This window comes from Miniopterus natalensis, chromosome 15, assembly GCF_054644295.1.
Source record: "Miniopterus natalensis isolate mMinNat1 chromosome 15, mMinNat1.hap1, whole genome shotgun sequence".
NCBI classification, from domain to species: domain Eukaryota; kingdom Metazoa; phylum Chordata; class Mammalia; order Chiroptera; family Miniopteridae; genus Miniopterus; species Miniopterus natalensis.
In genome coordinates this window covers 3,806,661-3,832,250 of record NC_142095.1, presented here as the reverse complement: position 1 = coordinate 3,832,250, position 25,590 = coordinate 3,806,661, and the positions used below count along the sequence as shown (strand labels likewise).

Sequence of the window (25,590 nt, the reverse complement as noted above, 5' to 3'; positions counted from 1 at the left end):
CTCTGCCTAAGGATAACCCAGCCGTAGAAGAGCAGGGAGCTTGAAAATGCCCAGGCTTTTTGGCTTGACCACTGGTATGTCCCTCCACCTCCAGATCTGGCAATAGGCTGAGTTAAATTTTCCTCAGAGGCGATGGTGTCTCAGTTATGGAAAAGCCCGTCTCTCCACCCTCCCAGGTGCCAGCTTTGAGGCACCGAATGTTTCTGTGCACCTGAGCACCTGCTGCGTTCCTGTATGTTACCATTTGGGATCTGACCTTCCTAGTGCCAGGGCTCCTCCAGGAAGCCCTCTCTGACCACACCAGGCTGGGTCGCACCGTCTATACGATCCCGCACATCCGGTAGCTTCTTCCTAAGGCCTGACCCCTGCAGTCCTTCCCGGGAGGTCCAGACCGGCCACAGAGCGAACCTCTAAGGCGCATTTGTTTGTTGTTGTTTTTTCTTTCCAAGGCGTTCTTGACCTCCTACACAGGCGAATGTCAGTGCCAAAAGCCATGGGTCCCATGCACAGTCATTGGCCTCCGCGGCACCCACAAACCGACGCAGTATTGAGTCATCTTTTGGCACTGCCCCCTCCTTGCTGCCACCCCACTCCTGGGAGCTAGAAAATGCAGACCATACTTTTCCGGGAGGAGAGAAGTGCGTCTTAAGCAACGGAGAGGCTCCCACTGGGGTTTCCTTGAATGGTGCTACTCTTGTTTGTATCTACATGGGGGGGGGGGGCAGGGCCGGCTTCTGCCCTGGAGGCTTGTGCACCCCCGCCTCGCGATTACCCAGCTCGGGGAGAGAAACTCCAATGCGGGCCCTGGGCCGCGGCGCAGAGAGGCTGAGCCCCGCGCGGGCGGCTCCAGCCGAGCGGGCGCAGCATCCCCAGGCGCCGTCTCCTAGTGACCGCGGCGCGCGCGGGCTCGGCGGCGGTCGTCCCGGCGACGGCGCGGCGCGGGCATCCCCGCGGCCCCTCCCCTGGGCGCGCGCGCGACCTGGGCGCCATGGCGGCGGCGGCGGGCCCGAGGCCTGAGGCCGCGAGTACGCAGTGGGCGCAGCCCGAGCACGACCCGGCGGGGCCGGCCGCGGGGCCGGCCGCGGGGCCGGGCGACTGCGAGGACGCGCCGGTGCGGCCGCTGTGCAAGCCCCGCGGCATCTGCTCGCGCGCCTATTTCCTGGTGCTGATGGTGTTCGTGCACCTGTACCTGGGCAACGTGCTGGCGCTGCTGCTCTTCGTGCACTACAGCAACGGCGACGAGAGCAGCGACCCCGGGCCCCAGCGCCCCGCCCCGGGCCCGGAGCCCGCGCCCACGCTGGCGCCGCTCCCCCGGCTCGAGGGCATCAAGGTGAGGCCCGCAACCTCGCCGTCTCCGCGCCGGGCGCCGAGCCCGGGCCTCCGCGCTTCTGCCCGCGCCGCTCCCCGCCTGCCCCGCGCGCACCCCTCTCGCGCCCGGGCCGGGGCACTTTTTCCCAGGGGCGACCTGGCCTGCGGCGCCCGCACTGCCCTCACTGCCCCTCTCCCGTAGGTGGGGCACGAGCAGAAGGTCCAGCTGGTCGCCGACCGGGATCACTTCATTCGAACCCTCAGCCTCAAGCCGCTGCTCTTTGGTAAGTCCGCTGGGCGCTCCCGGGAAGGGCCCGGGGCAGCGGTGCGGCGGCTGCCTTGACTCATTTTGACCACGTGATTTCTGTTTTGAAAATGGCTGTTTCCAGGTAGCCCCCCCCCCCCTTTTTCTTCCAGCTAGAGGTTTCCCAAAGTGCAGTACCCGCCCCCACCTCCGTAATAGGGTTACAGGGTGACCTTCCCACACTCCCCTCTCTGACCCCTATTCTCTGAAGCTGATCCTTCCATCACAGGGCTGGGCAATGTGACCCTGACGCTAGTGTCTAAACATTTCATTGAAACTGTCATGGGACACTCCTTGTCACCATAAATTCTGTCACATTTTATAATGGGGGAAGGGTGAGAAAGACTGATAAGCGGCCCCAGCTGATCTCAGGCCCTGTGGTCTGATGAGAAACAGGCTGTCCAACTGTGGAGAGACTGATGACCCCAAACGGGCCCCACCGAGGCATAAGCCTTTACTACCAGCGCTCAGATTCTTCTTAGGATGGAGTCTTGTGTTCAGCCATAGGAGGCAAATCCTTGCAAGGTGACCTCATTTGGAACCAGCATCTTAGTTCATTTTCTGAGCTCTTGTTATGTGCTAGGCTTGCTGTGACCATTTCAGTTAATTCTTACAACCCGTCTGTGACGTGGGTGTAGATACCCCCTTCTCAGGCTAGTGGGTGAGAAAGTGGGGCACAGAGAGCTGCAGTTGCTTGGCCAGGCTCACACAGCTAGTTCAGTGGTGAAACTAGGATTAGAATGCAGCAGCGTGCTACTAAAGCCAATGGGCTGGCTGTGAAGACTCTGAGGTCCTTCGAAGACCACCAGTCACCAAGGTGGGGGCCCCCAGACCCATGCCCTTGCCCAGGATGGGTTTGCCCAGCCCAGCACTGGGTACCCAGCCTCAGTGACCCATTCAGGTGCAGACCCGGGCTGTTCCTGGCTACTGCAGGATGGAATCAGTAGGAAAATTTGAGGGGACTGGGGACCAAAGCAGAACATCTGAGCAGAGGGCCCTGGTTGGGGATTATGCCCTGACCCATGAGAATGATTTCATTTGCATGCTGTTTGAGGGGAAATAGGTTATTGATGTCAGTCCTATGAGAGGGGCCCTAAAAGGTCGTTGTTATTATTATTATTACTATTGCATAATGTTAAAGTCTGTGCCAAGCACTATTTTAGGTACTGGGAACACAGCATTGAACAAAATAGGAAACAATCAAACAAAAACACCTGAAGCTGACATTCAGATGAGGAGACAGACAATAAATAAACTGATAAATACACATGGCGTGTCAGATGGTGATAAGCGATCAGACAGGTAAGGCAGAATTTCAAGTGGGGTTGAAACACTTAATAGGATGGACAGAGTGGGCCTCCCTGAGAAAGGTACTTGAGCAAAGACCTGTAGGAGCTGTGGGATAAAGCCAGGTGGCTGTCGGGAAAGGGTGACCCAGGCCAAGCAAACAACGCTCACCCCATTACCTCGACACTGCCATGACAAGACACATCTGAGGGAGTCGCGCTCCTTCTCCTCAGCCTTCTTGGGACCGGTGTATACTCAGTTCCGCTGTATGTTAGGTTAAGTGAGCATGAGGACTTAATTCCTAACCCTAACTCCAGCTTGCAGCTTGTTGCATCCAAGTCCTACAAAGCAAAGAATGAGAAACCCAGACCTGGAGTCACCAAGCGTAAGTTACAGGAAGCAGAAGAGATGTGACAAGAGGTAAACTGCTTCCGCAGATTACAAAGGGCACGATTAGAAGTGGGCAGCTGCAGGAAGAACTTCCTGCTTGTGCCAATCTCCAGGCTCTTACATTGCCTTTGAGTCTGTTGGTGGAAGATGTCCCAGGTTTCACCCAGAAAGCCCTGGGGCTTGCTGCTTGGTGGGATGAGGTGAGACTAATGAAGATGAGGTCAGTGGCTACAAGATGTCCAGTTGTGAGGGAAACCGCAGGGGGGGGAGTGTCCAGGGAGGGGCAGCTCCTGAAACCTGTGATGTTGGATGAACCCACAGAAGGAAGCCTGACCCAAGAAGGAGCAGTGTTCATCTGTCCTGTATGCCTGCCTGTCCATCCATCCACTGTCGCCCTAAAGAGGCAGGGAGGGCCCAAGGACAGTGGGCCTGCTGTGTGGGCTCTGCCTTGCTCCTCTTGGTTCCAAACCTGTGACCCACCAGCCTTGAGGGCCCAAGGTGCCAGGGCCCAAGGCGAGGGTGTTCGGAATATAAGCTGGGGTAAGGGGGCTCAGTTCTACCCAGGAAGGGAACCCCATCACGTCATAGGGAGGACCCCATGAAACCTCCCTTTGGGGAACATTTCCTGTTTCCCACCCTTGTTACTAGAGACATTTGGCAAGTGGGACCTGGGCCACAAAAGGTCCCACCCCAAGTTCCTGGAAAATACTGCTTGATTGGTAGGTGTTTCTGAAGGATTTGGACCTTTCAAATTCTGTTCAGTTCAGAAGGGAGATGCTGCAGTTCTAAGTCCTTGTCATCTCTCTGGGAACATTGCTTTCTTTCACGTGGCTCACTTCTGCCTCCATCCACTCTACACTCATTTTGTATCTAAATAGCAGATCATGCCTCATCACTTGCTTCCTTAAAAGCCTCCAAGATTTCTCATTTCACTTCTAAGTCTCATTTGGTACCCCAGGCCCTCTTACCTCTCAGACCTCATCTCCTCCTGCCACCCCAACTTACTCCCAGCTGATTCTTGGACACCAAGATCATTGCTGCCTTGGGGCCTTTGTACGTGCTGTTCCCTCCACCAGGCCTCTGCTCACATATCCTCCCCTCAGAGTACTCTCTGATCCTTAAACTGGTCTTAAGGGGTTCTAGTCACTTGAGAGGTTGCATCAGACTGCTTGGTTTTCTCTCAGCACTTAGCATCATTGGAAACTATCCTGTATGTATTTGTGTCATTTGTGCCTCTGACCCTAAAGATGAGCTGCATGTGTGGAAAGCCTGATTTGTTCTGGTTGTGTGTCCATCAGACTGAGTCCTGCCTAATACTAGTCATTATTGACTAGTTGGAGGGGTTTTCTGGGCACTCACTTAACCCAGCACCTGCCCACTTGCTCAGGGTGGCCTCCACCACCACTCTGGGCAGGTGCCTCCAGATTCGGCACCCTCTTCAAGAGCAGCAGGGGGCACTTCCAGTGGCCAGCAAGAGTTTTAATCCATTTTTTCTTACCATTTAAGATGAATGAGTGATTGGCACCAGTACACAAAACAGTTTATTTTAAAACCATGACTACTTTATCATAGGATTTCCAAATTTATTCTTTTTCCACATAAGAACACAATTGGGCAGCTACTTAAGACCACTGTGCTCTTAATAAATGTCAGAAGTGGGGAAAGAATTTTAGTGTGCATATTATATTACTTCAGGTCTGTAAGCAGCTTAAAGCAGTTTTCTGGATGGACCTCCCCACCACCACCACCTGGTGTTCCACAGGCCTGCTGCTTGGCAGAATTAGATCAGCGATCAGGCAGGTACAACTGAGTCTGCCTGAGGCTTGACCAGCATCAGGCGCAGGGTGGGCATAGCCCAAGGCTTTGCACCTGCCCAAAGGCTCAACTTGGGGTGCTGGGGCTTGTGGGCAGCGCAGGTCATTAGCCAGGTTGTTATCCCAGGCTTAGGAAGGCCAAAAAGGTGGCCCTGCCTGCCCAGCACACACAGCTGACAGGGGGCAGGTCTGCCTTTTGTTTGGGCAGAGCATTACCAGCTTAGAAAGAGACCCCGAGCTCTGACAACAGAAATGGGCTTCTGCTCTGCTTGAGCCATTTGTGGGTGAGCCTTGGAGCTTTTCTGGACTCTGGCCTGCAAATATCCTTGGGGTATCAGAAAGGGGTTTGTGTCCAGGAGAGCACACAGCCACAGTTTGCAGAGGCTGTGGTTACAAAGTCCCAGGCTCTCCGTGCCTGTGTTAGCCCCTATTCTGGACACTGATGATGGTGCCACTTGCATACGGCCAGCTGCAGATTCTGATGACCCCAGCTCCAAGCATAGGCCCTGGTTACCAGCATCCGGTGGCCCTGCACCTCCCCACTCAGCACATAGGTCCCAGCATGTCTTCCACGTAGGAGGTTGTGGATGCAAGTAGCATCCATCTGCCGCCAGTGTTGCAGAGTGGGCGCCAGCTCCACGGGGGGCAGTGGGCCTGCCTTCAGCACCTCTAGCCGGGACCCCAGGTCTAAGTCTGTGGGGCCAGAGGGCCAGAGGATGACCCGCAGCGGTGAATGGGCTGGGAGGGGTGGGGTGATGAACAGGGCTGAGTCTGGGCGTATCCCCTTCCCATCCCTTCCACCTGGTGAACCCTCTCCTCTGAGGCTCTGCTCTTGGAATCTTGGTCCTAAGAGAAGGGCTGTCCTGGATGCCACCCTCCTTAGCAGATTTGTTTGTTTTGTTTCAGCAATGTCCCAAGCATATTAAAGGGGTTTACGTTTTTAGCTCTAACCAGGCATAGCATTTGGCTAGCCCTTCTTTCATGTGTCTTGGCCCAAGCCAGGAGCTAGAGGGTGTAAGGTGTGTTTAAGGTCTGCTGGACGCGAGGGGCGTGTCCGAGGCCTCCCTGGAAGACCGCGCTTCCTGCGACTCAGTCCCCGCAGCTGGCCCGCGGCGCTGGGGGGAGGGGCGTCAGCACTGCCCCCTCCCGCGTCCCCTCCTCCTTTACCCTGCATGAGACCGAAGGCTGCCGTGGGCGGGCCCTTTTCTTTCCCACGGGAGACGGGTTTACCTGAGTCCCGCGGGGAGCGATTAGAAAGGGTGGGGTCCTGGGCCCGGGGAGCGGGTAGCCGCAGCCGGCGGTGATGGGCGGGCAGCTGACCTGGGGAGACGGCCCCCCGGGAAGGAGGAAGGGGGTAGGGGGACGGGGGGCGCTCAGCACAGGTTTCCTGGACTGCAGGTTGGGCTGAGGCCAGTAATTCCGCCGTTGCTGGGCAACGAAACCTGGTCACCTAGCAACAGCCCTGCGCCCGGCTTTTCTGCTCCCGGGAAAGTCAGCCCTGGGCCCTGCACCACCCCTCCCGCTCTTTGTCCTCTGAGCCCCACGCCTCCTCCCGTGGCCCGGGCGGCTGTTCTCTTTCCAGAGCCCCCCCTGCAGCTCTGGTGGGCGTCTGGTGTCTGGGAGGGGCCTCCCTCCTGTCCTGCAGACAGTGCAGGGCCTCCGCCCTGGGGTTCCGAAAGAGCCCACCCAGGTTTGCTGCTGCGGGCACGGTCCCCGAGGCTCTGGGAAGGGCCCTCGCTCTGCAAAGGGGCCGAGGGAGCTGTTGCTCATGGGATAGGTTGGCCTGGGGAGGAAGAAGCAGCCCTGCCATCTGTGGGAGGAAGGCCACCCAGTGAGCCAAGCTCCCTCTCCTGCGGGGATCCCTTGGGCAGAGAGTTTCCACACCTCACTGGGGAGGGGCTCCTAGCCCCCCAGCCTAAAGCAGCCTGCCCACTTGCCTTACCTTGACATTTAAGAGCCCTTGATGATTTGTGGGTCCGGACAAGGGTGCTCACCATGGGTGGTCCCATGGACACCCTCTCCCCTCCTCCAGGAACACCCTGACAAAAAATCATCTTCCTCCCTGCCCCTGTCAGCAGCTGGCACTGATGGGCGCTCAGCAGCGATTAACGGAAGAGCTGCCCGTACAGGCCTTGGCTGAGGAGAGGCCCCCACCCTCACCTGGGAGCCCCCACCCTACCTTTCGAGGCACAGCGGGGCAAAGAGGGAGCAGAAGAGGAGGCGGGCATCACAATGGCACTCCTTGGCCAGCAGGCACAGCCTGCTGGATGGCCTCGGCCCCCATGTCATGGCCCAGCAAGTTGAACGGCCACATCTCTGTGTAGCCAATGTCGTGGCACAGCACCAAGGCTCGCGGGATGGGCATGCACCATGTGGGGCCCCAGGGAACCCCTGCCCTGCTGTTACCCCAAAGCACCACCAGTACCACCAGAAGCCACAGCCCTCCAGCCATCACCTGCTTTCTTTGCCTTGACCTTAATGGGCTGAGGTTGAGGACTTTAAAGGGCTGTACCCACAGCCCAGGAGCCAATGGTTGCCCAGCTCCCAGGTGCTTGGGCCCGCCTGGTTAGGCTCCAGCCTGCTGGCTTGGGCCATTTGCATTTGATTAACACACAGCTGGGGACTGTAGAGACTGGTGGCATCTCCTTTGGGCCTGCGGATTACAGCACCTAATAAACTGAAGAAACCTGGGCCTGTGCTCGTTTCTTTTTCTGGCTTTTCCAGTTTCTTTATTTTTTAGGCTAACAGGAGGCAACTCCGTTCATTAGCAATTTGCTCTAAGTCATTGTGCTGCAGTGCTCCCCTCCCCCCCCCCCAGTGGCTGCCTCACACCTTTTCTGGGTTTGCTGGGGTGGCGGTCTTTGTCCTGTACCCAGTGTCATCACTTCTGAGTCACCTATCATGGAAGCTGAATATAGTCATGAGCATGGCGTCTGGAGTACGACAGCCTGGTGGCCCTTTTGACCTCATCGGGGTGATATCTCTGTGCTTGGGGTTCCTCGTGGTTAAGAAGGGCAAAGTAATGAGGCTTTCAAGGATAACTACAGACTAAGGTCTTGATGAACTACCTAGAACTGGACAGAGTCTGCTACCTGAGTGTGATCTGCTGTGATTACTATTAAAAACCACTCAAGCCCTAGCCAGTTTTGCTCATTGGTTAGAGAGTCAGCCTGTGGACTGAAGGGTCATAGGTTTAATTCTGGCCAAGGATATGTACCTCGGTTGCGGGCTCCATTCCTGGCCCCTGGTCGGAGCACGTGCAGGAGGCAACCTATCAATGTGTCTCTCACATTGAGGTTCTCTCTCTCCACCCCCTTCCACTGTCTCTGAAGAGCAATGGAGCCCGGCCAGCGTGGCTCAGCAGTTGAGCGTGGACCTGTGATGCAGGAGATTGAGGTTCAATTCCCCGTCAGGGCACATGACGGAGTTGTGGGCTCCATCCCCAGCAGGGGGCGTGTAGGAGGCAGCTGATCAATGACTCATCATTGATGTTTCTCTCTCTCCCTCTCCCTTCCTCTCTCTGAAATCAATAAAAATATTTTGTAAAAAATTGAAAAGCAATGGAAAAAATATACTCTATCCTCAGGTGAGGATTACAAAAACAAAAACAACTAAACAAAAAAAACCCACTCGAGCCCGGCTGATGTGGCTTGGTTGGGTGAGCGTCCTCCCATGCACCAAGAGGTCGCTGGTTCGATTCCCAGTTGGGGCTTGTGCCTGGGGGGTGGGCTTGATCCCCATGGGGGAGTTGCGGGAGGCAGCCAATTGATGTTTCTCTCCCACTGATGTTTCTAGCTCTCTCTCCCTCTCCCCCCCTCTCTAAAAAAAATCAATAAAAATATTAAAAAACAAAAGAACACTCAAATCCTGGCTGAGTGGCCGTTTCCCTTCCTCTTGGCAATGACTGGAACTTCATCCTGGGAGTATAGCCCAGAGAAGTAGAAGGGCTTCTGAGGGGTTCTGAGGGGTCCCGGTGGTGGCGGAGGTAGTCCTTCCTCCAATCAGTTCCCTTTGTGGGCTTCTTGTCCTTTGACTCAGGAAGTCCTCTCTCCCAGAATCAAGGGAATGAGACAGGGCCCAAGCTCCTGTTCTGGAAGTGCCTGGGGTCACTGAGAGGGGGGCTCCCCAGCTGGGAAGCCCATGTTCCAGCTCCAGCAAGCTGCTTGTGGGGCCGGCGTGAGGCCGTGCAGCCACTGGGGCCAAGCCCCAGCCTGCCCTCTCAGCACTGGGCAGCTCTGCCCCGGCCAGATGGTCAGCACCCACTTGTGCAGCAGAATGGAGGGCAAGGATGAGCCTAGAGTGCTGAATGTCTTGCTCTTTGTTTTTATTTGAATAATGCTGAAAAGTAAAAATGAAAGCAAAAACCAGCCACCATCCCTCCATTTAAAAAATATATACCAAGTAAGAAGTGGAGGTGAACCGTCTGCCCTTCAGGTTCACTCTCTGGCCTTTAACCCCTGCCCAGCTTAGCTCCAGCTTGCGTCCCGGGACTCCCCTGGAAAACGTGTGCTCTCAGCGTCAAAGAGAGAGGCCCCACGTTCCAATGCTGGCCACCCTGGCAGGCCAACCTGACCTTGGGGTCAGAGTCCAAAGCGGATGTAAAGGTGTGTGTGAAGTTCTCCTGACCTGGCGACCACCAGGGAGTACCCCAGGAACCCTGTAAAGAGGAAGGTGCCAGGTTCCCCTGCGCCCTGCCTAGACCTCAGCCTCACCCACCTCCTCTTCTGGCAGAAACCCCTGGCTTCCTGAGTGACGAGGAGTGTCGGCTCATTGTCCACCTGGCACAGATGAAGGGGCTACAGCGCAGCCAGATCCTGCCCACTGAGGAGTACGAGGAGGCAATGGGCACACTGCAGGTCAGCCAGCTGGACCTCTTCCAGCTGCTGGACCAGAACCGAGATGGTCGCCTGCAGCTCCGCGAGGTTGGGACTGGAGTAGGCATGGGGGGGGGGGTACAGAGTTGTTTTTCTGGTGGCCAGATCACTCGTCCAGCTCAGCCCTGACCCCGAGTCAGATGCCACCTCATATCAGAATGCCCAGGCCCAGGGTGCCCCTTCTTCCCTGGAGAGTTCCTTGCTGCCCCGGGAATCCCAGAAGATTGCAGGAGAATCTACCTGGGGGTGATGGCATTTGTTGCCACCTGTGATCCGGATTCCTGGCTGCCATGGCTGGGAGCCCCACAGAATTCATGGTGCATAGAGTGGCAATTCTGAGGTGGCCAGGAGTCTGCATCCCTCTTAATGCCCCTCACCCAGGCTTCTGAGAGAGGTCTTGGCGAGTTGTGGGGTCCCTTGCCTTTACAGAATGTCCCTGGCCCTCAGGGCTCTTGACTATCTTCCTGGCCTTCCTAGATGCCACTGAACCTCTCTACCTACCATCATGGCAAAGGGACTTTAGGCTTGTCCTGTGTCCTTGCCCATGCCCTGTCACCTGAACCCTTAGTCCTATAGCAATAACTGGGTGGCTTTCTGTGCTCTAGTGGCTCTCCATCATTGGGGCCACCCCATCAAGGGACCATCTTGTGCTTCAGGTCCTGGCCCAGACTCGCCTGGGAAATGGACGGTGGATGACTCCAGAGAACATTCAGGAAATGTACTCTGCGATCAAGGCTGATCCCGATGGTGATGGTGAGCTCATACCTTGCCACAGTTCTGTCCCTGGGAACCTCCTGTTCCCACAGCTAGGTTGCCTCCATACCCAGCTTCTAGAGTAGCCAGAGGCAAGGAAGTGGTCCTGCCTTGCCCTCACCCCTGGGACAGTCTAGAGAGCAGTCCCATACCCCTTGGGGACAGTCTAGACGGCAGTTCTTAGAGACCCTTTCCACCTCATCACTCAGAGTTTGAGGTCCAGGAGGTGGGGTTACTGGCTGGCAGAGGGCAGAGTGTGTAGAGCGAGAGCAGAGAGGGTGCGGCCAACTTGAGCTTGGCTGCTCACCCTGCTCCATCTGCGTCTCTCCAGCCAGGCACAAGGTCTGTCCTCCTTAGCCTGACCAAGGTCTCCCTTGCCTGCCTTGCCCACCTGGAATCATTCAAACTTCTAGGGGCAGGTGTGGGCAGGGCAGATGTCATAGCAATAACCCTCAGGAGGTTTCCGAAGCATAATCATCACTCTCATGCCCAAGTTCATGACCAAGTGAGGAAGATACAACAGTCAAATAGGACTTGGAAGGATGGCTTGTGGCTGGTGAACGGAGTGAAGAATCCGTCCGGAACCTGAGGCCTGAGCGGCATCATGCTGCTACTGCCCCTGTGTACAGAGCTGGCGACAGGTTCAGAGCCCTTGAGTGTCCCCCATTCTCGGAGAAGTCTGGACCAAAGGGTGGAAAGTGTCTCCCTTGGGTCAATCAGGATAATATGGAGCAAAGACAGCAGCTACTGTCCCAGAACCCCCGAGGGTGCAGCCCCTGCTTTGTGGACTGGGCAGGAATGGGGGAGCACTCTCATTGGGAGCGTGCTCCGGCTTTCTATGCTGAGGTAAGCTGGTAACCCAGCAGGCAGGACTGACCAGGTATATTCCACTCTGGATGGGACCTGAGATCATAAAGAAACGTCTGGGACCCAGCCTCAGCTTACATCCGATAGTGTGGCAGGCCCTGGACAAAAGCCAGCACTGGCTGCTCTCTTTCTTCACCCTTTACAGGACCAAGGGTGGCCACCACACTCTGTAGAGCCAGGCTGGAGGGCCAAGGACAGTCTGCGCCCTAGGATCCTGGCTATGTAGTTCAACCTTCCTTTGGAGACCCTGCTCTGGCCAGTCTAGGGGGGTGGGCTTCTTCCTTTTGGGGGCCAAATCAGGGCTTGCACAGAGGAAAGGAACTTCTTTAGGTCTTCCTGTGACAGAAACCAGGTTCATCTGACCCAGGAGTCCAGGGTGGGGGACAAGTGCACATGGACCCCCAGGGCAGATAGGAAGGTGTAGCCTGCCACTGCAGCCTCCCCACGTGGGCTTAGTAGGCCTTGATGGGTGCCCTATGCAGGAGTGCTGAGCCTACAGGAGTTCTCTAACATGGACCTTCGGGATTTCCACAAGTACATGAGGAGACACAAGGCGGAGTCCAGTGAGCTGGTACGGAACAGCCACCACACGTGGCTCTACCAGGGGGAAGGTGCCCACCACGTCATGCGCGCCATCCGCCAGAGGTGAGCACCTGGGGCTGTACTCCCTGGTGCTGGGGCGGAAGGCAGTGCAGGGCCCCCACAAAAGTCCCTGGCTGGGGTGGAGGGGATGGAATTGATAAGCCAACTCAGGATTAAGTTGCGCTTGTTAGACCAGGTTTGGGACCCATCGAAAGGCAAATTAGCCCTACCTGTGGGCAAACAATGTACATTTGGGATTAGAAATAGATTTAATGTTTGTTTTCTGCTAATCAGAGAAATGACCTCTTATCTCTGTCCACAGAACCCCCTGCTCCTGAGCAGCCAGGGGTTTTAGATAACCTTCTTCCTGGAGGGAGTGTCCCCCACAAATTTAGTAGAAATCTCACCTTCCCACCCAGTGGGTGTCTCTGGCATCCAGGGAGAATGGCTCATCATGAGTAACCTCTTCCTGTTCCTTCAGGGCCAGCCTGGGGTGGCATAAGGGGCTTCCAGGGGAGGTGGGCAGGGGCAGAGCCTGTGGCAGGCCCAGGGTCCCCATTGGCCAGCTCCTTCAGGGTGCCACCTTGCATGAGGCTGCCAAGTTGAATGCCTGCTGCCCACCAGGGTGCTGCGCCTCACCCGCCTGTCACCTGAGATCGTGGAGCTCAGCGAGCCCATGCAGGTTGTGCGATATGGAGAGGGAGGCCACTACCATGCCCATGTGGACAGTGGGCCTGTGTACCCAGAGACCATCTGCTCCCATACCAAGCTGGTAGCCAACGAGTCTGTACCCTTCGAGACCTCCTGCCGGCAAGTACCTCCCACCTGGTGGCTGCCTCCAACTCCCAGACCAGACATACCCATAACATAAGCACAGCCCTGCTCTGTGGACATGCCCTTGGCATGGGGCCAGGAGAGCACTGTGCCATACTGGTCAAGGATACTCCTACCTCTGCCCCCCAGGTTGTTTACCAAATGTCAGGAAAAGGGTGGCCATCTTGTCTCAGTGGCATATCCGAGGTACCCACAGTCACTGAAACTTGTCCCTGGGGCTCTGAGGCAAGGGGCCGGGCAAGGCTAGAACCCCAGCTTTCTCCCCGCTCCCTGGGTGTTGATTCCTGCCTCCACTGCTGGAGGCCTCCGCTTCTCCCTTTAAAGCTGTGTCCCCCTCCTCTGCCAAGGCATGGAAGCAGGTCTCTCCTCATGTGGCTGCTCTGGCTCAGCCCCTTCTAGTCACAACCAGGATTTCTGCATGATCTTGCTGCTTCTGCTACCTATCTTTCCCAGCTGGCCCTTGGTCAGGGCCATGTAATTTAAGTGCACCTGTGACCTTGGCCGCAAAAACCTTTGTGACACACAGGAAGAGACTAGGTTTGTGGGAAGAATGGGCTAGGGACATCTTGGTACTGACCTGTCCTGTTGTCAATGATCCCAGCCTACCCCTCTTGCCCTTGGGAACCTGGGCAGCTTATCCTGCCCACAGGTAAGCCCCTGGGAGCATCCACAGCTGAGGATATGCTCAATGGCCCCTCTGCCTTACAGCTACATGACAGTGCTGTTTTATTTGAACAATGTCACCGGTGGGGGAGAGACTGTCTTCCCTGTAGCAGACAACAGAACCTACGATGAAATGGTAAGAGCCAACCAGGCTGTTACTTGGGTGGGTTGGCAGGGCCTTGGGCAAGCATGGTCCATTCCCCTCCAGACCTGGGATGAGAGCCCAAGTGGTCCCCTGGGAACACCTGATTTCCCTCTGGCTACCTGGCCTTGGCGCCTGGCCACACAGTGGGGGCAGCTTGAAAACCTCACTACCCTGCTGCCCACAGAGCCTGATTCAGGATGATGTTGACCTCCGTGACACTCGGAGGCACTGTGACAAGGGGAATCTTCGTGTCAAACCCCAGCAGGGCACAGCAGTGTTCTGGTACAACTATCTACCTGATGGACAAGGTGAGGGCCTTTGGCCAAGTTAGCGGTGCCTCCTGAGGGAAGCTTGCCTTTACCCAGCCCCAACTGCCACCCTGGTGGGCTGTTTCTGGCCATCCTACAAATGGTTTTCTGCCCCTAGTGCCTCCCCCAAACCATCTGCAGTGGCTTCGGTGGCCTGCACCTGTGCAGCCTCCTGGGTTTTCTCCACCTTTGTGATTCCCTGATGCCCTAGCCTTCCAGCTCTCTGAGATTGGAGACACATCCCTGACCAACCAAGGCTGGGAAGGGCTCTGGACAGGCTTGGCAACAAGAGCTGGTGTCAGAGGGCCAGTGGTGTTGGCCAACCATTAGTTGGTGAGAGATGCTGAGCCCCCAAGGTGGCCTTGGGGCCAGATGTTTGCCACCGAAGGTGTGCACAGCTGGGCCCGCCCTTGCTGTGTCCTTGGGCTACGTATGAGGCCAGGCTTTGGTCAGCCCAGCCTAGTTTCCCTCTGCGCCCCTCCCTTGCTCACACCATTCTCCTCTCCTAGGTTGGGTGGGCGACGTGGACGACTACTCGCTGCACGGGGGCTGCCTGGTCACTCGTGGCACTAAGTGGATCGCCAACAACTGGATCAATGTGGACCCCAGCAGAGCGCGGCAGGCGCTGTTCCAGCAGGAGATGGCGCGCCTGGCCCGCGAAGGTGGCGCCGACTCGCAGCCAGAGTGGGCCCTGGACCGGGCCTACCGCGACGCGCACGTGGAGCTCTGAGGGAGTGCCATTCCCGGCCGCCAGCCGCGGGGCGCCCGCCGCCCAAGGTTGGGGGCCCTGCAGTCCCCCTGTCCAGCTTCAAGCCAAAGGTCCGGCCGATGTCTTGCCCCATCCCTGCCTCCAGCCGCGATTAGGGCACAGCACCTATATTCTTGTTATTTATTGTATACAGACCCACGCCGCCCGGTCAAATAAAACCACAGGCTTTGAGCCACTGGGCGGAGGAGCTCAGGTCGGCTGGAGGTACAGAGGGGAGGGGGAGCCGGCGGCAGCCCGGCAGGGGGCGTGGGGGGGGGCGCTCGGCGAGCGTCACATGACGGGGAGGGGCGAGGGCGGCCCCGCCAATCGCGAGCTGGTTTGCTGGGGTCGGAGGGTCGTCATTGGACATTGGCAGCTGGCGAGCCCGCCTCGGCTACCTGTTGCTAAGGGCGCTGTAGACCTGCAGCGTCCCGCGCGGGGAAGGCTCGTCTCGCGAGAGCTCAGCTCCCTGCTTGGTCGTAGCTGCGGCGGCTGCTGGAGGACCGATATGGACGCTCTTGAGGACTACGTTTGGCCGCGGGCAACCTCGGAGCTCATACTCCTCCCGGTCACGGGTCTGGAGTGCGTGGGGGAACGGCTGCTGGCGGGTGAGGTTTTGTTTGAGGCGCGGTCTGGCGGAGAAGCCGAGCGCTCGCCTGGCCGGTGCCACAGAACAAAGGGATGCCCCGAGGAGGAGGACCGGCAGCGGGGGGCGGCTGGCCTGGGGTGGGCGGGAGCCCGGGAGATGGCGGGAATGTGGCCTGGCCGGAGGGGCCCAGAAGACAAAAAAACCGATGTGGCTTCCGAGGCCCTTCATAAACTGCAGCTAACGTGGAAAGGGCGGGCGGGACCGCGGGAGGATGCGGGGGAGAGGGGGAGAGAGGTGTGCGGCCCTCTCGAGAAGTTGGGCGGGGGGTTGTCCTCTCCGGAGGAGGTGGGGCGGGGAGGTTGGGGACGAGGCCCCCGCTTGAGGTGGGCGGCTCCGCGGTGCGCCCTCGGAGGAGGGCGGGGCCGGGGAGGCGGGGGTGTGGCCTCGAGAGCAGATGAGGCTCTCCCTGGAAGGTGGGGATGAAGAGCCCTCGGAGGAGCATGGCGTCTCGGGAAACGGGGATGAGACCTTTCTCAGTAGGCCAGCGCTCGGGGAGGCGGAGGCTGAGGCTCCTGAGATGGTTGGGGTCCGGGAAATCCGATATCCGTGCTCCTCCGGGGAGGGCCAGGTTGGGAAGCACAGGCCAGCAAAGGCCTGTGACCTGAGACCTGAAACTGCAGAGCCCTCTCAGGCTTAATGCCTCTGCCAAGAAAGGTTCACACCCCCACCCCCTACTCCCACATGCTTTTCCTTTGGCTAACCACTGCTCATCTCTGATTCCTCAGCCTAAATGTTATGTCCTCAAGGTGGTCTCCCAGACACTCAGTCTGGTTAGATTAGACCAGAGTTTCTCAATCTCATCATTGTTCACATTTTGGATCAAGATCGTTCTTTGTGTGAGGGGTTGTCTGTGCATTGTAGGATGTTTAGCAGCATTCCTGGCCTCCACTCCTGGATGCCAGTAACACAGCTCACAGTTGTGACAATCAAAAATGTCCTCAGCCTGGCTCAGTAGTTGAGCATTGACCTAGGATCCAGGGGATTGCGGTTGGATTCCTGGTCAGGGCACATGCCTGGGTTGCTGGCTCCATCTCCAATGGGGGTCGTGTGGGAGGCAGCTGATCAATGTTGACTCTCTCATCATTGATGTTTCGCTCTCTCTCTCTTTCTCTTCCTTCCTCTCTCTGAAATCAATAAAGATATATTTTAAAAAAAAATGTGTCCACACACTGCCAAATGTCTCTTGGAGGGAAAATTGCCCTCCTCCGCCATTGAGAACCACTGGAGTAGAGTAAATAATTAAATTCTTTATTAAAAAAATATGATTTTCTTGATTTCAGAGAGGAAGGGAGAGGGAGAGAGAAATAGAAACATCAGTGATGAGAGAGAATCATTAATCGGCTGCCTCCTGCACGGCACCTACTGGGGATTGAGCCCGAAGCCCAGGATTGGTACAGAGATCTCCTGGTTCGTGGGTCAAGGCTCAACCACCCAGCCAGTCTGACCGGGCCCATTTTGAATTCTTAAAGCAATCTATATAGTTCTTTCCTGGAACTTACCAAAATTATAATGACATAGTTACTCCAGCATACAGTTGATTGTTTGGTTTGTAATTGATGCCCAATAAATGTTTATTAAATTGCAGACTAGGAATGGCATGAGGGACTGTTACAGTCATCTCCAGTTAAGAGGTGATGTTCTGGACCAAAGTCATTATGGTGGGGTTTGCAAACTGTTTAGGTAATGAAATAAATACACAGAACTTGAAGACACAGAAGATGTGAGCAGTTAAGAGGACTAAGCTGTGGGCTGCCTGGTTTGTGGCTGGGGATGGGCAGAGGGTGGTAATGGTTACTGGGATGAGGAGCATTCAGAGAACCTGAGGTGAGCTAGTAGAGTGGGAAGTCCCTGCAGTGCAGACAGGCTTCTGAGGCCCCTGCTGCCAAACTATAGGCTACTTCTCCTACTTCCCACTGATACTGAGTAAGCTCACATCTGAGATACAGGGAAGAAGCTCCTGGAAGTCAGGAGGGTTCTGCTGTGGCCTCCTGGGGAAAAGATTGTCTTAGTGGGAAAACCTCTCCCCTGGGTTTGGGAGCATCGGAAAGAATTCATGTACAGGTAAGTGAGGCTAAGGATTTGGGGGCTAAAGCTGAGAGGGTTCCTGTCAAAGCAAGATAAGTTAGGTGGAGTGAGGAGGAGGCTGTGAGTTTGAGGAATTTGTGGTTGGACTAAATGTCAGGAGTGACTGACAGGATCAGAATGTCAGCACTAAAAGTCCAGCTCTAGCTGAGAACAAGGTTTGTCCAAGCCTGTAGGATTGTTTGTCCTAACACATTCGTAGGCCACATGTGGAGAATTTCCCCTGCTCCTGTTTCTTCTTGTGGCTCATCAGAGTTAGGTGAGGCGTTCTGATGTGGCTCTTTGCTTCTGTCTAGGTGAGGGGCCGGATGCCCTGGTGTACAGCTTGGATTTTGGTGGGCATCTGCGGATGGTGAAGCGAGTGCAGAACCTGCTTGGCCACTATCTTATCCATGGGTTCCGGGTGCGACCAGAACCCAAAGGAGACCTTGACTCAGAGGCCATGGTAGCTGTGTTTGGGAGCAAGGGACTCCGAATTGTGAAAATTAGCTGGGGACAGGGCCGCTTCCGGGAGCTCTGGCGCTCTGGCCTGTGGAACATGTCTGACTGGATCTGGGATGCACGTTGGCTTGAGGGGAACATGGCCTTGGCCCTCGGCCACAACTCAGTGGTGTTATATGACCCCATAATAGGGTGCCTCTTGCAGGATGTTCCCTGCACAGACAGGTGCACCCTCTCCTCAGCCTGTTTGATTGGAGACACCTGGAAGGAGCTGACCATAGTGGCAGGTGCCATTTCCAACCAGCTCCTGGTCTGGTACCCAGCAGCTGCTTTAATAGACAATAAGCCTGTGGCCCCTGACCGACGGGTCAGTGGGCATGTGGGTGTCATCTTCAGCATGTCGTACCTGGAAAGCAAGGGCTTGTTGGCTACAGCTTCAGAAGACCGAAGTGTTCGCATCTGGAAGGTGGGCGACCTGCGGGTGCCTGGGGGTCGGGTGCAGAATATTGGGCACTGCTTTGGGCACAGCGCCCGTGTCTGGCAGGTCAAGCTGCTAGAGAATTACCTGATCAGTGCAGGAGAGGACTGTGTCTGCTTGGTATGGAGCCACGAAGGTGAGATTCTCCATGCATTTCGGGGCCACCAGGGCCGTGGGATCCGGGCCATAGCTGCCCATGAGAGGCAGGCCTGGGTGATCACCGGGGGTGATGACTCAGGCATCCGGCTATGGCACCTGGTAGGGCGTGAGCACCCAGGTTCGGGGGTCTCAGCTCTCTGCTTCAAGTCCCCTAGCAGGCCAGGTGCCCTCAAGGCTGTGACGCTGGCTGGCTCATGGCGAGTACTGGCAGTGACTGATACAGGGGCCCTGTACCTCTATGACCTCGAGGTCAAGTGCTGGGAGCAACTGCTGGAGGACAAGCGTTTCCAGTCCTACTGTCTTCTGGAGGCAGCCCCTGGTCCTGAGGGCTTCGGACTGTGTGCCATGGCCAATGGGGAGGGTTGTGTCAAGGTTGTCCTCATTAATACTCCAACCGCAGCCGTGGACCTGACCCTGTTCCAGGGCAAGGTGCACAGCGTGAGCTGGGCCCTGCGTGGCTATGAGGAGCTCCTGTTGCTGGCATCGGGCCCTGGCGGTGTGGTGGCTTGCCTAGAAATCACAGCTGCACCTTCTGGCAAAGCCATCTTTGTCAAGGAACGTTGCCGGTACCTGCTGCCTCCAAGCAAGCATAGATGGCACACATGCAGTGCCTTCCTGCCCCCGGGTGACTTCCTGGTGTGTGGAGACCGGCGGGGCTCTGTATTGCTTTTCCCCTCCAGACCAGCTTTGCTCGATGATCTTGGGATTGCAGGCAAGGCTGGGGCCAGTACTGGAGCACCTGGAGTGGATAGTGACAGTGGTGGGGGTGAGCCCGCCTTGGCTGAGTGGGGCCCTGTATCCATCCTCCCTTCTCTGCATGGGAAGCAGGGTGTGACCTCCGTCTCCTGTCATGGCGGCTATGTGTATACCACAGGGCGTGATGGTGCCTACTACCAGCTCTTTGTGCGAGGCGGCCAACTCATTCCAGTCTTAAGGCAGAAGTCCTGTCGAGGCATGAACTGGGTGGCTGGGCTCCGCATGGTTGCTGATGGGAACATGGTCATCCTGGGTTTCCATGCCAATGAGTTTGTGGTGTGGAGCCCCCGGTCACACGAGAAGCTGCATGTCGTCACCTGTGGTGGAGGGCATCGCTCCTGGGCCTTCTCTGATACCGAGGCAGCTATGGCCTTTGCCTACCTCAAGGATGGGGATGTCATGTTGTACCGGGCTTTGGGTGGCTGCACCCGGCCACATGTGATTCTCCGGGAGAGCCTGCATGGCCGTGAGATCACGTGTGTAAAGCGTGTGGGCACCATCACCCTGGGGCCTGAATTTGAGCTGCCCAGCTTCATGCAGCCTGACCACCTGGAGCCTGGCAGCGAGGGGCCCAGCCTGATTGATATTGTGATCACATGCAGTGAGGATACGACCATCTGTGTCCTGGCACTCCCCACAGCTACGGGCTCAGCCCATGCACTTACAGCTGTTTGTAACCATATCTCCTCGGTGCGTGCAGTGGCTGTGTGGGGCGTTAGCACCCCAGGTGGCTCTGAGGATTCTCCACCAGGCCTGACTGCCCATGTGGTGTCTGCGGGGGGCCGGGCTGAGATGCACTGCTTCAACATCATGGTCACCCTGGACCCCAGTGCCCCAAGCCGCCTCGCCTGCCACGTTATGCACCTTTCATCTCACCGGCTAGATGAGTACTGGGACCGTCAGCGCAATCGGCACCGAATGGTCAAGGTGGACCCAGAGACCAGGTGATGGGCCCTGCCTGGCAGAAGCATAGGGTGGGATCATGCAGGGCTTTGCTTGACAGCTGTCTTCTCTCTGCAGGTACATGTGCCTAGCTGTGTGTGAGCTTGACCCACCTGGCCTTGGCCCCCTTGTGGCTGCAGCCTGTAGTGATGGGGCAGTGAGGTAAGAGCATAGGGCTCAGATAGAGCAAGAAGGGAGATAGAGTGAAGGGTTGTCCAGAATGGGTTCTGAGCTGGGCACCCCCTGCCTCTCCCAGGCTCTTTCTTTTGCAGGACTCTGGGCGGCGGCTGCAGCTCCTGGCTGAAACCTTCTACCACAAGCGGTGTGTCCTCAAGGTCCATTCCTTCACCCACGAGGCACCCAACCAACAGCGGTAAGAGGCTGCATGATGGTTCTGCATGGGTCCGGGGGGCCCTTGTTGCTTTCCACCTCCCTGACTGACCCAGCTGCCTTTTCCTGGCTCCCAGGAGACTGTATCTGTGCAGTGCAGCCACCGATGGCAGCTTGGCCTTCTGGGATCTCACCACTGTGCTGGACCATGGCTCCATTGCCCTGGAGCCCCCAGCAGACCCTGGGCTTCCCTATGGTGAGTAGCCAGTGTGCAGCTATGGCTGTCCCTCCCTACCTCCCACTTTGCCTTCACACATGTGGCATGCTGGGCCTGACAACCATCTTCTTCCTCCAGAGCTGGGAACCCCCTGCCTGACCGTCCAGGCCCACAGCTGTGGTGTCAATAGCCTGCATACCTTGCCCACACGTGAGGGCCATCTCATAGCAAGTGGCAGTGAGGATGGCTCCCTCCATGTCTTTGTGCTTGCTGTGGAGCTGCCAGAGCTGGAAGAGGCTGTGGGGGGTGCTGAGCCGGTGCCCCAGCTGCATGTGCTAGAGGAATACTCTGTCCCCTGTGCACATGCTGCCCACGTGACAGGCCTCCAGATTCTAAGCCCCAGCCTTATGGTCTCAGCCTCCATCGATCAGCGGCTAACCTTCTGGCGTCTAGGACATGGTGAACCCACCTTCATAAACAGTACCGTGTACCACGTACCAGACGTGGCAGACATGGACTGCTGGCCTGTGAGCCCCGAGTTTGGTCACCGCTGTGCTCTTGGGGGCCAGGGACTCGAGGTTTTCAACTGGTATGACTGAGGTGTCCCACGGTGGCCAGCATGCGGGGTATGGGGCCTGCTCACAGACAGAGATGAGCAGGAGTGACTGACTGTGCCCATGCCCAGTGTGCCTTGAGGGGAGGAAGAGGCATCCGTGGGTTCCTGACTTCAGAGCAGGCGTTGGAGGTGAGTAGAGTGCTCCTGGGTAGACCAAGGATATGCCCCCACTTCTCACAACAGAACAAAGCTTTGTAACAATTTATTTTGGCTTCAGGCCTCTAACAAAATCTGTGGTTTTTTGTTCAGTTGATGACTTTGTGAACATTCCCAGATACTGGAACCTCTGTGGCCTTAGATGTAGCTCAGTGGAGGGAGACCCAGCATGGCCAGGCCAGTGTGGAGCACTTCACGCACAGCCCGTAGAAGCTGCAGACGGGCAAACATTTGACCAAACAGATGTGGTCGAGGCTCCTGGAGGAGAGAAGGGGCCTGCTGGTTTTGTCCTTTGCTTCCTTCCCCTGCACCTCCCACATACCCCCTTTTGCTGTGCTTACCCCTAGGATGTGTACCCGATTATAGTAGGAGCTGAAATCCATGCTGAGCTGTACCAGGAACTTGCACACCTAGACAGAGATAGAGGCAGAGTCACTGGCCTGTCTCTTTGCTCTTGTATCCCAGACCAGAATAAAGTGTGTGAGTGTCTGCCCTGGTCTTCTTTGCCTCACCATTTCCGTACGTGCGGTGATGTGGAGCCCCGGGGCTGTGCGGTCCTGGTCCAGGGCTGCTGTCTGGCTCAGTAGGTCTGGGAAGGGGAGGACGCTGTTGAAGAGCAGCAACCACTCACCCTGTGGGGAGAAGGCTGCTGGGAGGGCAAGTCTGAGTCTCCTGCAGGAGCCAGCTGCTGAGAGGGGCACTCACCTCTTCACGGAGCAATGAGAAATCCAGACTGCTCACAGGTGGAAAAGTGGGGTACAGACCTTGTTCCATGCTGCGCTTGTAACTCTCAAAGAGTGTGGCAAGACGGGCACAGTTATACATAACAAAAGTGCCACTCTTGGTCCCCTTTGTGGAAATGCTGTCGGCCAGGTCCAGGAGGAGCTGAGGAACGGCACAGCTGCAGAGAGGGAGGGCAGCCACCACATAGCCTGTCCCCCCCCAGTCCTGGTCCTGTAGGGCACACTCAGGCTCACCTGACTCTGTGGGGCCTTGCTGAGCATCTCAAACTTGATGGCCGCTACAGAGAGAACCCTGAAGGTTTCTGTCCAGGCTGGGTCTGAGGGAGTACAGGGCAGTCAGTCAGTCTCTGCAGGGAAGGAATCGGGCAGGGGTGCAAATGACCTGCCCCTGCCCCAAGTCCAGCCAGAGTCTCCCCAGCGCACCTTGTGCCAGATCCCTGCTGTGCTTCAGTGCTGAAGCCTTGCACACCTGGGTGTGTCGGAGCCTGCATTTTGAAGAGTGAGAGGAGGTCCGGCGGGCAGTCCCCACCTCAACTACCCTGGCTTGGTGGCTGCCTTCCCACCTCACTCACTCATAATACTCTTTGGCAGTCAGGGTGCCAGGTACGCCAGCTACTTTCACTGGGCCACACACCAGGTGTTTCTGTCAAGAAGATAACGGGTCAGCTAGCGACACCCTCCAGCAACAAAACCCTCAAAGAACTGAAATCTGGTGCCCAGACTCCCCCAGCCTTTTACCACCAGGTTTAGTGCCTCCCTCTCAAGCCCAGCCCCTCAGGACGCCTATTCTTTAGTGTTCTCCAGGATGTGCCTGCAGATGCCACCTTCTCCCAGGACCACCTGCTGCATGTTCCCATTCACCAAGCCTAGCGTCTCCTCCAAGGTGAAGTGGCCTCTTCTTAAACCAGTCAGCTGCAGGCCCCTTGATGGGTTTTCAGGGGCCCTCTGAGGTCGGTGAGGGGAGCTCCACCATCACTAACCTACCTGTCTGCGGGGAGCCTGGTCATCCAACTTCCACCAAAGCAGGTCCAACTTTTGTTGCTGGAACTCCTCCTCGTAACTCACCACGTGTACCACCATGCAGCTGTCTGTACCAGCATCTGGGGCCGCAGCCTGTACGGAAGGAGGACAGTCACAGCAGGGACACAGGACACCTCCTTTCCCAGAGGCCTCCAGGGTGGAAAGTCAGTTACTAACCAGGCCTAGGGAGCAGTCCTCAAGCCAGTGCTGCACAGCTGCCTGCAGCTCAGCCAGCACGGAGAGCAGATCCTCAGTCACTGCGTTGGGAACACAGGCAGTGGGGCTAGCTGGGCTACAGGGCTCCCCCTCCTTTTCCCAGCCCTGCTAGGCTCCAGGTCCTACCCAGACATTTGTCCAGCTTGGGATCATAGCCAGCTGTGCGTCCCAGTCCTTCCACCAGCTCCTTCAGGCACACACTGCCCAGGACGCCACGGGGCAGGGCTCCCCTGTCACCCGCAGAGGTAAGCTCTGCAAGTGCACGGCTCCTCAAGGCTTCCACTGAAGCTCGCTCCGAGGCAGCGGGCCAGTCCACCCGCAGTTGCTGCAGGAAAGTCGACATGTGCGGGTCCCGCACGGCGGGCACTAGGCGCACACTCACCCTGCAAAGCGAGGGCGGCTGCTTCAGCCTGGGCACCTGGCCCGGTTGGCCCCTACTCCCCGCCCCCCACAGCGGCCAGTCCCCAAGGGCCTCGCCTTCTCCTCTCTGGCCCCGAGCTCCCGCTCACCCATGAACGTGCAGAGCTCGCGCCAGGTGATCGGCCACTAGCACGGCCCGCAGCTGGCTCAAGAGGAGTGCGCCGGGGGCTGCGCGCAGCGACGGGCAGTGCAGGAGCACGCGCGGGTTCCGCGCGGCCGGCGCGGCGGGCGCGGCATAGGCGGCCACGGCGCCAAGCACGCGCTCAAAGACGGCGGACCGTTGCAGCTGGAGCGCCAGGCCCGCGGGGGTTGGCTCGCAGCGCAGCACCGGGGCCACGCCGGGGCCCTGCAGGTCGACCACAGCATGGACCACGCACTCAGGCACCTGCGGGGAAACGGGGGGAGAGCGGACGGCGGCGCTCCCAACCACCCGGGCCGCAGCGCCCCGCCCCGCCCCGCCAGCGCCCACCTGCCCGTCCCCGAAGCGCGCCTGTAGCGCGCGCCGCGGCGCCAGGAAGTCTCGGGCTCGCAGGTGGCGGGCGCGCGTCTCCTTGAACCACACTGGACCGCCGGGTCCCAGCGCCGCGTTGAGGGCCCCCAGAGTCTCCTCCACCCCGAGGCGCCCCGTCGCCATGGGGACCGGAAGGCGCTGGCGGAACCGGAAGCAACATGTTGGGAGGCCGAACCTCGGGGAGGAGCGACTGAGGGGCGGGGATCCGGGACGCGAGCGGGCAGGTGCACCGGCGCGGAACTGTGGCGGCCGCTTGCGATCGACGGCCGCACCGGGGCCCACCTGCCCTGCTTGGTCCTGGGTCCGAAATCTCAGGGTTGCCCTGGGCCTAGGGTTCTTTCGCCAGTCACCCCCGTTAACAACCAGGAAAAGGATCCTCGCGACCGGTGGCAGTTCCTTCCCCATCGAAGTCTCACATCTCTATTTGTGATAACGTTTTATTTCTCATTTTACGCAGGAACAAAACGTGAAAAGCTACAAACGAATTGTCACTGGGACAGGGCAGCTTACATTGTCACCACGACCTACTAAAGATAATCTCCTTTTTAAAAGAATGTGTGTTCTGCGGTTTCAGGTTATTTGCATTTCCTCCTTTGAGATGTGGGTCCTCTTTACTCCCCATGAATGCCCGCTGATAGAATGACCGATTTTCTCCTCTTGATTCTGGAGGAATTAGAACCATGTGACGGTTTCCAGAGCTGCCGGGTGCGAACGCGTCCCCTCTAACCTGGTGCACTTTGCCAGGGATCCTCCGGCTTCCCGGAGCAGGCTCAGCGGGGGCACCCGCCTCCTCGGCCCAAGAGAAAGTTCTTTCCTATCCCATGATGGCACCCGAATGTTTTCATTTCAACACAACTTAAATCCCCTTTTCCTCTTCAGTGAAATTGAAACTGACGCAGCACAGAGCGCTGGGAAAACCTTGATCTCTGCCCTGGAGCAGTGAGTGCCCAGAACTCAGGAGGGGACCCTGGGGACAG

The 25,590-nt window shown here is 57.4% G+C and overlaps 4 protein-coding genes across 8 annotated transcripts; 2 read left to right on the top strand and 2 right to left on the bottom strand.

The window, feature by feature from the left end:
• Positions 1-973: 973 nt before the first annotated feature.
• On the top strand, positions 974-15,045 carry P4HTM (prolyl 4-hydroxylase, transmembrane). The gene is made up of 9 exons (XM_087824568.1): positions 974-1,330; positions 1,511-1,592; positions 9,835-10,025; positions 10,634-10,730; positions 12,080-12,242; positions 12,804-12,989; positions 13,722-13,812; positions 14,006-14,129; positions 14,639-15,045. The coding sequence occupies exons 1-9, from the start codon at positions 989-991 to the stop codon at positions 14,857-14,859; spliced, it is 1,497 nt and encodes a 498-aa protein (XP_087680694.1). The 5' UTR covers positions 974-988; the 3' UTR covers positions 14,860-15,045.
• Positions 5,531-7,555, bottom strand: LOC148091386 (uncharacterized). The gene is given in 5 exon segments (XM_087824671.1): positions 5,531-5,841; positions 6,334-6,423; positions 6,790-6,842; positions 7,283-7,363; positions 7,365-7,555. Coding segments are annotated over 5 exon segments (726 nt in total).
• A 256-nt stretch (positions 15,046-15,301) lies between the features above and the next one.
• Positions 15,302-22,192, top strand: WDR6 (WD repeat domain 6). Of its 2 annotated transcripts, XR_001602459.2 has the most exons (7): positions 15,302-15,490; positions 17,910-20,386; positions 20,463-20,546; positions 20,641-20,757; positions 20,852-20,970; positions 21,070-21,676; positions 21,797-22,192. XR_001602459.2 is itself a non-coding variant. In XM_087824758.1 (6 exons), the coding sequence occupies exons 1-6, from the start codon at positions 15,386-15,388 to the stop codon at positions 21,528-21,530; spliced, it is 3,363 nt and encodes a 1,120-aa protein (XP_087680884.1). In that variant the 5' UTR covers positions 15,302-15,385; the 3' UTR covers positions 21,531-22,192. The 2 variants fall into 2 exon arrangements, 1 of the variants encoding a protein (XP_087680884.1); XM_087824758.1 differs by having other exon boundaries at positions 21,070-22,192.
• On the bottom strand, positions 21,646-24,751 carry DALRD3 (DALR anticodon binding domain containing 3). Of its 4 annotated transcripts, none has more exons than XM_087824759.1 (12): positions 24,572-24,751; positions 24,192-24,487; positions 23,809-24,065; positions 23,644-23,723; positions 23,431-23,559; positions 23,019-23,089; positions 22,870-22,931; positions 22,681-22,763; positions 22,409-22,588; positions 22,216-22,335; positions 22,045-22,113; positions 21,646-21,961 (listed from the first exon to the last, which is right to left on the bottom strand). In XM_087824759.1, the coding sequence occupies exons 1-12, from the start codon at positions 24,734-24,736 to the stop codon at positions 21,842-21,844; spliced, it is 1,632 nt and encodes a 543-aa protein (XP_087680885.1). In that variant the 5' UTR covers positions 24,737-24,751; the 3' UTR covers positions 21,646-21,841. The 4 variants fall into 4 exon arrangements, with proteins under 4 accessions (XP_087680885.1, XP_087680886.1, XP_087680888.1 ...); XM_087824760.1 differs by having other exon boundaries at positions 21,874-21,961; positions 22,216-22,309; XM_087824762.1 differs by lacking the exons at positions 21,646-21,961; positions 22,045-22,113 and having other exon boundaries at positions 22,247-22,292.
• Positions 24,752-25,590: the final 839 nt, after the last annotated feature.

Coding starts and splice junctions, on each gene's coding strand:
- P4HTM (XM_087824568.1), top strand. CDS start 989: ATGGCGGCGGCGGCGGGCCCGAGGCCTGAGGCCGCGAGTACGCAGTGG. Junction 12,243..12,803: donor ATGCGCGCCATCCGCCAGAG/GTGAGCACCTGG, acceptor GCTGCCCACCAG/GGTGCTGCGCCTCACCCGCC. Junction 13,813..14,005: donor ACAGAACCTACGATGAAATG/GTAAGAGCCAAC, acceptor TGCTGCCCACAG/AGCCTGATTCAGGATGATGT.
- WDR6 (XM_087824758.1), top strand. CDS start 15,386: ATGGACGCTCTTGAGGACTACGTTTGGCCGCGGGCAACCTCGGAGCTC. Junction 15,491..17,909: donor AACGGCTGCTGGCGGGTGAG/GTTTTGTTTGAG, acceptor TGTCTAGGTGAG/GGGCCGGATGCCCTGGTGTA. Junction 20,547..20,640: donor TGTAGTGATGGGGCAGTGAG/GTAAGAGCATAG, acceptor TGCCTCTCCCAG/GCTCTTTCTTTTGCAGGACT.
- DALRD3 (XM_087824759.1), bottom strand. CDS start 24,736: ATGGCGACGGGGCGCCTCGGGGTGGAGGAGACTCTGGGGGCCCTCAAC. Junction 23,090..23,430: donor ACCAGGCTCCCCGCAGACAG/GTAGGTTAGTGA, acceptor TCTTCTTGACAG/AAACACCTGGTGTGTGGCCC. Junction 21,962..22,044: donor ATCGGGTACACATCCTAGGG/GTAAGCACAGCA, acceptor TCTCTCCTCCAG/GAGCCTCGACCACATCTGTT.